This window comes from Capra hircus, chromosome 3, assembly GCF_001704415.2.
Source record: "Capra hircus breed San Clemente chromosome 3, ASM170441v1, whole genome shotgun sequence".
NCBI classification, from domain to species: Eukaryota; Metazoa; Chordata; class Mammalia; order Artiodactyla; family Bovidae; genus Capra; species Capra hircus.
The window spans coordinates 18,676,736-18,687,582 of record NC_030810.1 but is presented as its reverse complement, the minus strand read 5'-3'; the positions used below and the strand labels follow the sequence as shown (position 1 = coordinate 18,687,582).

The following is a 10,847-nucleotide window of genomic DNA, read 5'->3' as shown; positions in this document are numbered from 1 at the left end:
TGGGTCCAACCCGTTTTGGAAGAATGGGGTCTGGTCTGGGTTGGAGAGGGAACTCAGCCAAACAAGGGCACCTGGAAGTTCGGCAGGGAGGTCAGGAATTTGTTGGCTCATCAATGGGAGCAGAATCAAAAGGTCCACCGGTGGAGAGGGCTGCTAGTTGGCCAGGACGCTTAAAGGTGTGAACCGAAGTGTGTGTGGCAGGGGCTTCTAGGGGAACAGGAGGTTGGGTAAGAGGTTGGACAGCTGTGGGAGGAGCTGGGCACAGCCCTGGGAATGTAAAATAGTTTCTGGCATGGGGTGCTGCAGGGATGAACACAGATGAATGAATGGGTTCCAAGGCCCCAGAGGAAGAGATGGTGGATGCCCCAGGGGAGAACCAGGTAATAAATGCAGTCAACTGGGGCTGAGCTGACCAGAGCCCTGAGGGCATGGGGTTGGTCACCTCCTCCCACAATCAAGCAAGGGGCCCACATCCCCAGACTCGCTCCTTCAATAGAGGGTTAGAGCTACAGAGGCCTCAGCCCAGCACCACTCCCTTCCCACCCAGGAGGCAGTGCTGTCCAGAGCAGAGACAGCGTATATGAACTGGAATGCTAGAGAGGCTGGCATGAAGTTGAGGCCTACAAGTCTCTTTACCCTTCTTCTGTGAAAGGTGGTGGCGAAGGAACACAAAAGCAGCAGCACTGACCCAGACTGATACCACGTTTATTTCACAAGCACTGGGAAGACGAGGTGGGGGAGGGACACAGGTGTGAAGCCACACAGCCATCTGCAGCCCCCTCCCCACACTGAGGGTCCAGCCAGGCAGAGCCTCCAAGCCGACAGGCGGCACGAAGTGAGTGTAGGGAGGCCCCGAACACCGAGCCCCCTGGAAGCCTAAGGGGCACAGCTCCAGCTGTCCCGGGGAAAATCACAAATAAATACGAGTGAGGCACGGCCCCACCCACACAGACCATCTAATCACCCATCTTCACTCTGGAGGTCTGCAAAAGAAGAAAAGGAGAAATCAGGCAGGGGCAAAAAAATTGATTAGACAATGATATACAACAGAAGATGAGACCCCTGGCAGGATGGCCAGACCACAGCCAGCGGATGACTGGACCACGATGGACATGCTGTGACAAACACAGTGAACGGGGACAGAGACACAACTACAAGGTTCGATGCAGAGAAGTGGCATATGGACATGCCAGTTTCTTAAGAGTCAACTCAGTCAGATGCCCACAGTCACCCTCAAGATCCTCAGGCTGATCCTTAGCCACACTCACACACTGTCAGACAAACAAGATACACACATCTCAGACATGCTGTCCAACTGAAAATACAGTCAAACACACCAAGACAGACCACAACAGACAAGATCCCAACCTGGTCTAGACTACAAAGACACAGAGGAACAGAAGAAACAACAGAACAGGAAAAGAGACCACATCTTTCATACATAGAAACAATGTAACAGACAAAAAAAGATGTTATCAGTGATGCCATGTTAAAGACAGAAATAAATGGAAAGCTTCAAAAGCAGAAAACCAGAAGATGAGGAGGCAGCAAAAGCTGTGCAGGGGTCTTATGGTTACAGATGTAGAAGGGAGCACTGTGGCTCCTCCAGAAGGGTGAGACTGGGTTGGGGACAAGGAAAGAGGCTCCCCAGGGGGATTCAGCACCTGAAGGATTGCAACGATGACCCCAAAAAGGCCGATGGCACTGCCAAAGATCTCCACGATGAGAATCTTTACGAAGAGGCTGGGGTTCTGTGCATCAGCCAAGGCGGCTCCACTGCCCACGATGCCCACGCAGACTCCACAGAAGAGGTTAGACAGGCCCACTGTGAGGCCAGCCCCAAACATGGAGTAACCTGGAGGGATGGAAAGGGAGCACTGATATCGAATCAGACACAGGGGAAAATGAAGCCAAGGATCCAACATGGACTAATGGGACCAACCACCAACCCAACTCTGCAAAGCAGGCCAAAGAAAATCAAAATGAAGACTCTAAGCTGGGATGTGCGCTGGAGGGGGAATCATCTGTGAAGCCCCAGTTTTCTGCCTTCACACACCCACCTACCTGCATGGTAATTTCGATGGCCAATAGCCTTGGGGTCAGTAGCACTGAAAGGCTGAGGGAGGCAGAGAAATAATCAGAAACCATTCCCTACTCCACTCCCCCTCCCCAACCAAGCAATATAAAACACACTGGAACTGATACCCATACCACCTAGTCTTCCATACCTCAGCCATGTTGCTAATGACAATTGCCATGATGATGCCGTAGATGGCCACAGCCTCACAGAAGATGATGCTGGCAGTGGTAATGGGGGGTTAGGGGGTGAAGAGAAAGAGATGAGAAAGAAGCCAACTTTCCTCCCTGGAAAATCTCCAACCACCTTCCCCCACGGACATCCGACCCCATCAGGAGGCCGGTCAGGAGCAACATGTAATGTAGGTCAAATACACAGGCAGCTCCCACTTGATTCTGACAACCTTACAAGGGTCCTACACTTACCTGACCAGGTTCTTGGTCTTGATCCTGGGGGCCTTCACCCCTCCTCCAATGATGGAAGAGCCAGTGATATAAATGCCCCTGAAGGACAAATAAGAAACTAATGAGCGAAGCCCAAACTTGTCATTGCCCCCAAGATGACTAAGAACCCAATGACACCCCCTGCTATGATTCAGCCCCTCCCCTGTCCCATGACCCCAACACTCACCATGCTGCCCCAACCACAGACAAGGAGATAGCTAGGCCAATGCCCAGGTTTGACCACATGAAGGGGGAAGTCTCCGTCAGGAACCTGGTGTGCAGACAGGGGGAAAGACAATTCAGTCCTTACGGAGGAGTGGGCACAAAATCCACCCAGACCCTACTCCAACCCCTCCAGTCCTGGATGCTGAAACAAAACACTTCATATTTCCCAATGGTCCACACCCCAGACAGCTGGGGGGTGGGGGCAGGTGGGGAGGGAAGGAGTTCAGATCAGAGATGGCAGGTGTCAAAGAAGCTCCTAGAGGAAACCTCTCCCTTACCATGCCACATCGAAGCGGAAGCCCAAGTCAAAAATAGTGTAGCAGATTCCTACAGCAATGAGAAAAACGGGGTTAGGGGCCTGCTCTCTAGACAGAAGCTCCACAACTTAGGCAAGACGCTGCTGCCCAGGAGATGGGCCAGCTCCCCAAAGGACTGCATACACCTAAGTCAAGACAGAGTCCTTTGGCTCTCCCCAAAATGAAACCACAGCTGCCTATACAGATTCCTCTGCTCAGGCCTCCATTTTCTGCCATTCTCTCAAGAACCTATCTCCCTCTGTGACACCATATCCCAGACGGAGACCCGTCAAGGGGAGCCAGTAGGAGGCCTGAATACCCTGGAGGAGGGGAGGGAGCAATAGCTCGGGCCAGGCCACACCAGATGCAGCCAGCCCAGTCTGAGCCGCTGTTTACCCAACACGCTGTTGGTGTGGGGGGAGGGCAAAACGACCGGGAAAAGAGGAACTGGAGCAGCTGGCTCGCGACCCAGGCAGGCCCGTCAGGAGCAAGACAGGGAGGGCGCGGGAAGCCGGGGAACGGAGCCCAGTGACAGAAGGGGACCAGGGCTGCGATCGCTCGCGGTCCCCACCGAGCCCCGCCGGCGCCCCTCCCCTCCAGTAGCTGCAGATACGAGCCTCCTCTGTCCGGGTTAGGGGCCCAGACAGACGCGAGGCAAGTCCAGGAGCCTGAGGTATTGGAACCCGCGTCAGGACCTAATATTCCCAACACTCCAACCTCCCCGCTGGGCTCCAGTCGGGTCAGCTCGGCCCGAAGCCGTCCCCGCCCTCCAGGGCCCGGCCTCACCCACGACGAGCAGGCAGGCCCAGAAGGCCACGAAGACCCCGGAGTAGAGCAGCACTAGCCCCGTCATGGCGGCAAAGACGGCGGGACGCGGGTTGAGGGGGGCCTGAGCTCAAACCGCGTCCCTGCGTCCGCCGTCCTTCCCGTAGCCCGTCGGCCCGCCCCACGGTGTCACCTGACTGATCCACGTGACCCGCGGGCATCACGTGACCTCACGTCGGGCCCGGCGCTTCGTCGCCGGCGGTCTAGGAATTTGGCGACGCCAGAATTGCAGGCGCAGAGGATTGTGGTGATTGTAGTCTCGCGGCCCGAAACCTTTCTTGCTAAATACCTCGATCGTTGTCTGGCCGGTCCATCAAGGGTCGGGCCGCGCCCGCTTGTTGTACTCCCGGACACTCCACCCAGCTCCGGCCCACCAGCCCTGCTTTCCACCCGAGCCTGCTCACCGCCGCCCTAGCTTAGCCTCCAAGCCAGTGCTGATCCCGCGGGCCTCCTCCCTGACCGTCCCACCCAGCTCGCGAGGGTGTCTGCTCCGTCCCTCGCTGAGCTCATGCTGTTTCCTCTGCCTAAAGCACGTTTCTTTGTGCTCACCCCAAGGTCGGCCAACACCTAATGATCTTAAGATACGTTCTTCCAGAAAGCTTTCCCTAGCCAGAAGCAGGGGAGTGCGCCCGCTCTAGGGTCTCCCGCCACCCTGGCGATTCTTACATAACTTCAATAAGATCATGTCACTCTCTTTAAATAACTCGGTGGCTCCCCTTTCCCTCGCAATAAAAACCGTGGTCCTTACAATGGTCTACCAGGCCTCTTACCCTGATTGCGTTGCCGAATAGTTTCTTGCTAACTCCCTCCCCTGGCCGCCCTGTTGTTCAGTCGCTAAGTCGTGACTCTTTGTAACCCCATGGACTACAGCACACCAGGCTTCCTTGTCCTTCACTATCTCCCAGAATTTGCTCCAACTCATATCCACTGAGTCGATGATGCCATCCAACCAGCTCATCCTCTGTCCTACCCTTCTCCTTCTGCCCTCAATCTTTCCCAGCTTCAGGGTCTTTTCCAATGGCTGTACTGGCCTCCTGGCTATTTCTTGAACACAATCGTACCCTCAATGCATTGCACTTGTTCCCTCAGCTTCTTCTGATTATTCACATGGTTCACTCAAAACTTCTTTCAATCTTTGCTCACCTTCAAAGTCTTCTCTGATCATCCTGTTTAATACTGTAGCCCCTTCTCTTACACTCCTTCTCAGTGTTATATTGCTCCATAGCCCTTATCACCATTCTGCATACTGTTCTGTCTTCTCCACCACAAACATGTAAGCAACCATGAAAGGATTCCTAAACTCACTGCTGATTTCCAGTGCTTGGCACACCCTGGGTGTTCAATCCATATTGGTAGAATATACGACTGGTGCCCACCTTGTCCTGATTACCACAATCAATTTACAGAACTGCCTCTACCAGTAGACTGTACAATCCTTGAGGGCAGAAATTACAACACCCTAACAGTGTTAGTCAGTCAGCTGTTTTTGATTCTTTGCAATCCCTGGACTGTAGCCCGCAAGGCTCCCCTGTCCATGGAATTCTCCAGGCAAGAATACTGGTATGAGTAGCCATTCCCTTCAGGGGAATCTTCTCGACCGAGGGATCGAACCCAGGTTTCCTGAATTGAAGGCAGATTCTTTACCATCTGAGCCACCAGGGGGACAATGCCAATATGTCCAGATTTTCAGCAAATGCAGGGAACTAGTTAGTCATTTTCACTTCATCCCTCTAAACCCTTAAGACCTAGCAACTCCACTTTGCTTTAAGTACCCACAATGATGGTCTATGCCTGTGTGTTTGAGCGTGGTGTACCCTTTGTCCAAATATCCTTTTCACTCCATTACTTCTGATTTTTTTTTTTTCCTTCAAGAGATCCAGCTGAGGTAACACCCTCTAAGAAGCCTCTTCTGGGCTCCAGCTGCCCCTGGGGACTTCCTTCCTCATAAAGAATACTGCTTCACCCTGTGGTAATTGCCTTTTTAGCTGCCTCTCTTCCCAGCTACACTGTGAGGACAGGACTCCTATCAAATATAATTCAGATCTCAACTAACAGGACCTGTGCAGGACTTGCAGTATTTGATAAATAAAAAGAAAACAAGGAGAAAAATTATCTGGTTTATTCAAGTTTCTGTGACCTCCCTGAGAAACGAACTGGAGTCAGTGTAGACCAGCAGTGCCCAACAGAACTTTCTGCAGTGACAGAAATGTCTTGGATCTGTGCTGTCCCCTCATGTGGCTATCTGAGTACTGAAATATGATTAGTGTGACTGAGAAACTGAGCTTTTAATCTTATTTCAAATTTATGTTTGAAAACCACATGTATTGTGTAGCTAAGTGTAGAACAGTGATTCTCAACTGGTGATGCTTTTGCCCCCATAGGGGACATTTGTACACATGTGGAGACATTTCTGTTTATTATAATTGGAGGGGGTATGCTACTGGCATCTATTGGGCAGAAACCAGAGATGTTGCGAAGCATCCTATAATGCACAAGACAGCCCATCACAAACAATCATCTGGCCCAAAACATGAACAGTGCCAAGGTTGAAAAACCGTGGTCTAAAACATCTAGCACCTGCCTTTGAAAAAGGCAGACCCTCAACTGCACAGCAGGAACTTGGATTGGCCAGAGGTCTTGGGTTGCTCCCAGGAGAACAGACGGCCCAGAGGCTTCAGGGAAGACCTAAAACTGTTCCCTCGTCAAACAACAGACCTTTACCAAGCCAGTATGGGCTAAGCCTTGTGCCAGTGACAGGACAGGACAAGACAAGACAGAGCTGGAGCCTGTCCTCAGTGAGGGGCTGCCTGGCAGAAGAGTGAGGTTGGTGCAGGGAGCACTAAAGGTCTTAAGTCCACCTGTGGCTCTGGTCCCACGTGGTATCAGCTATTTCCCTCATCCTCGTAGGCGATGGCAATTCCTCGTCTTCCACTTACAGCTCCTGTCACCGGTGTCTGACCCAGGCGGGGTTGCAGTCCTTTCCAGCTCCGGGAACTAAGGAATGAGGCTGCAGAGAGAGGGGGTTGAGGCTGAATGACCTGAACAGGGGGCAAGGGTTCAGATGGGAGTGGAGATCTGCCACACTCACCTGCAGGGCTGCTCTCAGCCAGCTCCAGCTGGGGCTTCGGGGTCAGGGCTGAGCACTCAGGGTCATCTGATGGCTTCCAGGCAGGTGGGGGTCGGAGGTCCCCAGTAATGAGTGATACATCTGGGGCATCCCACAGCTCTGAGTCAGGTGGAGGGAGGGGCACGTGGAAGGGAGAGCCTGGAAGGGAGGGGGAAAAAAAGATTCATATCGGCCCCCCAGCTTCATGCCCCAAGTGTTTCTAGCTTAGGCAGTGCCCCCACCACTCACCAGGCAATAAGTCCACATAATGTGTGAGGTGGGGAGCCAGGCCTGGAGGTGGCCATGCAGGGTTGCAGGCAGCTTCCAGCTCACATGGTGCTAATACAGGCCTGAAGAAGCCGCCAGAAGGCTGCGGGGCAAGGGTACCCAGAGGACAGGCCAACAGCACAAAGACGTCCACCTCAGGGAAGTTGGCAAGCTTGGCAGGCGTGGGTCGCCCAAGGGCCAACACATAGCTACGCTTGCCAGCAGCCTGTGTCAAATTCCGCAAGTGTGCCAGGGCCTCCCGGTGTCGGGCCACACCCAGTGTGCCCGCCAGCAGCCCCACCACACGGGCATCTCTGGCCCTCTCTACCAGATAGCGTCTGCGTGCTCTTAGACGCCCAGCCCGGACACCTTCATCCTGAGTCTGACCTGTGTCTGGGCAGCAGGAGGAGAAGGGTCGCCCTGGTGCCCAGCCCAAAAGCAGCCGGCTTAGGTCTGGGTCAAGATCAGGGTCAGAGATGGCCTCAGAACCCCCCACATAGAAGGCACCATACTCTTCCAGACACCTCCCTGGAGCCAAAGGGAAGCGGCGCCCAAAACGCTCCAGGGGCTCAGGATTTGGATTGAGGGAGCCTGCTGGCAGGGGAAGAGCTGGGCTGGAGACAAGCAGGTCCAGGTACCGTGGGCGCAGAAGGGTGGCCAAGGCCTCTGGAAGAAGAAGGTGGTGTCAGGGTTGGGGCCTGGTAAAACGGGATCCCCCTCATCCCCAGGAGACTAACTGGGGCCCAAAAGGAGAGGCTGGGGCCCAGCCCATGTTGAGAACTCCACAGGAGTGTACTGAAATGGAGGAATTAAGGCACAAACTGGTCAGCCCACCCTACCCGCATGCACAAGCAAAACCCTCACCCAGGGCGTGGGCACAGGATGGCTCACTGAGCAGCGCCACAGGCGCTGTGGGGTCTGGGTTCTGGGCCTCAAAGGCCTTAGCGCAGAGCTCCAAGGCTACAGATCGCTGACCAAGGACGAAGGCCACGGGCAGTGGGCGGGCAGGAGGGCTTAAGCAGGCAGGGCCAAAGTGTACAAGGGCCTGAGCTCCAGCTTGCTCAGCACCCAGTACATCCACACAGCAGCTGCAGGGAAGATACCATCATGAGAGAGCTTCTCATTAAGAAAAGTATTGCTGTCATCAATGGAAAATGTGGTCAGTGAAGAAAACCATGTTATGAAAAGATGGGGTGGGAGCTGAGCAGGGCATTCAAGAGGAAGGGGATGTATGTAAACTATGGCTGATACGTGTTGATGTATGGCAGAAATGAACACAATATTGTTAAGAAATTCAGTCAGTTCAGTCGCTCAGTCATGTCCGACTCTTTGCGACCCCATGAACCGCAGCACGCCAAGCCTCCCTGTCCATCACCAACTCCCGGAGTTTACCCAAACTCACGTCCATTGAGTCAGCGATGCTATCTAACCATCTCATCCTCCAATTAAAAATGAAAAGACAGTGTCACTAAGAAGAGCTAGTATCAGGAAAGGAATCATCATGAAGAAGAAACAAAGCTATTGAGGGCAGACACTGTCATAAAGGAGAAACACCATCAGCCCTGGATCCCTACCTCACCCTCGACACTCAAGCTCAAGTTCACACCTGCCATAGGCTGTGTCTCCCAGAATGAACATCTTCGACCCGGTAGCCTCCTCCAGTCGTGCTGCCACGGCCCCAGCATCTCCCAATAGCTGGTCAGGGAACTGCAAGGCCACCTGTAAGCATGTACCATGGAGTCAGGAACAGCCTCTCCTGCACCGAAGGTGTCTTCAAGGGAAACCTTTCCAGGAGTCCCTACCTAACCTTCCAAGCCCCTCCACCCAGCGAAGCATCTCCCCCATTCCCAGCCTCACAAAATTACCCCAAGATCCCAATCCTCTGGCAGACCCATCCGCTCCCCAACATGCCCTCACCCGCTGACATCCCAGGTCGCGGACAAATCCAGCGACTCGCTCCAGCTCGTACACTCGGTCCAGGTCTCCAAGAGGAGTGCGCAGCCCGGCAGAGCCTGCCTCTCGCTGCAGCGCCGCCTCTGCAGGGCTGCTGAAGGTAGACTCCATGAGGCACAGTTTGGGTGGCAGCAGGCAATCGGAACCTCCCTCCGTCAGCTTCAGGCCCCGCGTGCTCAAAAACAGCCCTCAAGGGGTCAGGATCGATCGGTGGGTATGGTGGGCGGGGAGGCACTGGGGAGTCAATCTGCCCTAAGCCCTTTAGCCAGCTCCTCTCCCATGGCAACTCCTGTTTCTCCGCTTTACCACTACACATGGGCCTCCCCCGGAGACTACTTCCGGGTGTTTGAGGCGGGACTGCGGGCAATTATAACCGTCTAAACCTGCACGGCCAATCCCCGCCAAGCCATCCCGAGAACCAATGGTCAGTCTCGGAGCCTGAAACCAATCGGAAGTGCCTCAGAGGAAGAGCGGAGCCTTGTGGGTGTTGTAGTTCTCCTGGCCCTCGTCTCCTGGCGCTGGTCTTCCCGTTCAGCCTCCATGCCCCCTCAGACACACCGATTGCCTGAAAATAACTACGCCGGTTTGAGCAGTTCCTATCCGCCTACACTGTTAAGGACTTCGTGTGCACTCTATCACCTTGGGAGGTGGCATTGCATAATTTTTAAGTTAAATACCAAACTGCCTGGGTTTGAATATTGGGCTATGCCATGTAACTACTTACTCAAGTTATTCAACGTCTTTATGACTTGTTTCCTCAGTAGTACTTTTAATAGGATTGCGAGGGCAAATTAATTTCGATATAAAACTTCATAAAGCGGTCCTCTGCATAACACATGTACTGAAATCATCCGCTATTATCCTCATAACAGTCTGTCGATTAGGCAAATATTGAGCACTAGGGGACGACAGAGGATGAGATGGCTGGATGGCATCACTGACTCGATGGACATGAGTCTGAGTGAATTCCGGGAGTTGGTGATGGACAGGGAGGCCTGGCGTGCTGCGATTCGTGGGGTCGCAAAGAGTCGGACACGACTGAACGACTGAACTGAACTGAACTGAGCACTTTTTGTTCACCAGGGACTCACATTTTGAGTTTAGTTTTTGGAGTGAGTTGTCCTATATTACAGATGATGAAACTGTGGTTCAAAGAGGCTAACTGCCTTATAAGACACAGCAAGTCAGTGACACAATCAGTACCAAACCCAGGTCTGATTTCAGAAACCGTTCTTTCCAACCCTAATTCTTCCAGGTTATATATATATATATATAAAACATTTGGTCATGACCGGGAGGAAGAAGACACCTGGGTGTCATGTTACAGAAGAAAAGGACAAAATGTGAAACATCTCCACATACCCCAGGAGAAATGAAAAAGCCAAAAGGTATGAATGGGGTGGAGGAGGGGTAAGGGAAAGAGCACAGAGTTACTTCAGGGAATGACATGAAAGGGAGGCTGATGCTGGCTGGTGTGGGAAGAGACTGAATGAGGATGAAGAATATAGGACACAGAACTTGCACAGAGACTGGGAAAAGAACAGAAAGACTGAGACAAACATGGGAGTAACCAGTTCTCCTATCACCTCCAGGGAGACTCATGGCTCAAGCCTGGGAGAGGAAAACCCAGTCCTGCTCTTGCAATTTTACTGAGA

At 53.1% G+C, this 10,847-nt stretch overlaps 2 protein-coding genes across 3 annotated transcripts; both read right to left on the bottom strand.

The window, feature by feature from the left end:
- ATP6V0B (ATPase H+ transporting V0 subunit b) lies at positions 685–4,009 on the bottom strand. Its single transcript, XM_018043116.1, has 8 exons — positions 3,828–4,009; positions 3,024–3,072; positions 2,708–2,791; positions 2,503–2,580; positions 2,229–2,298; positions 2,065–2,116; positions 1,665–1,855; positions 685–983 (listed from the first exon to the last, which is right to left on the bottom strand). The coding sequence occupies exons 1-8, from the start codon at positions 3,892–3,894 to the stop codon at positions 957–959; spliced, it is 618 nt and encodes a 205-aa protein (XP_017898605.1). The 5' UTR covers positions 3,895–4,009; the 3' UTR covers positions 685–956.
- On the bottom strand, positions 5,970–9,876 carry DPH2 (DPH2 homolog). Of its 2 annotated transcripts, XM_005678562.3 has the most exons (6): positions 9,157–9,876; positions 8,846–8,958; positions 8,104–8,327; positions 7,222–7,905; positions 6,955–7,131; positions 5,970–6,873 (listed from the first exon to the last, which is right to left on the bottom strand). In XM_005678562.3, exons 1-6 carry the CDS (start codon positions 9,301–9,303, stop codon positions 6,749–6,751), a joined length of 1,470 nt encoding a protein of 489 aa, XP_005678619.2. In that variant the 5' UTR covers positions 9,304–9,876; the 3' UTR covers positions 5,970–6,748. The 2 variants fall into 2 exon arrangements, with proteins under 2 accessions (XP_005678619.2, XP_017898589.1); XM_018043100.1 differs by lacking the exon at positions 8,104–8,327.

Coding starts and splice junctions, on each gene's coding strand:
- ATP6V0B (XM_018043116.1), bottom strand. CDS start 3,894: ATGACGGGGCTAGTGCTGCTCTACTCCGGGGTCTTCGTGGCCTTCTGG. Junction 2,299..2,502: donor AAGACCAAGAACCTGGTCAG/GTAAGTGTAGGA, acceptor TACCACTGCCAG/CATCATCTTCTGTGAGGCTG. Junction 2,117..2,228: donor TCATTAGCAACATGGCTGAG/GTATGGAAGACT, acceptor TGCCTCCCTCAG/CCTTTCAGTGCTACTGACCC.
- DPH2 (XM_005678562.3), bottom strand. CDS start 9,303: ATGGAGTCTACCTTCAGCAGCCCTGCAGAGGCGGCGCTGCAGCGAGAG. Junction 7,906..8,103: donor ATCCTGTGCCCACGCCCTGG/GTGAGGGTTTTG, acceptor TTCTTCTTCCAG/AGGCCTTGGCCACCCTTCTG. Junction 7,132..7,221: donor TTATGTGGACTTATTGCCTG/GTGAGTGGTGGG, acceptor CCTCCCTTCCAG/GCTCTCCCTTCCACGTGCCC.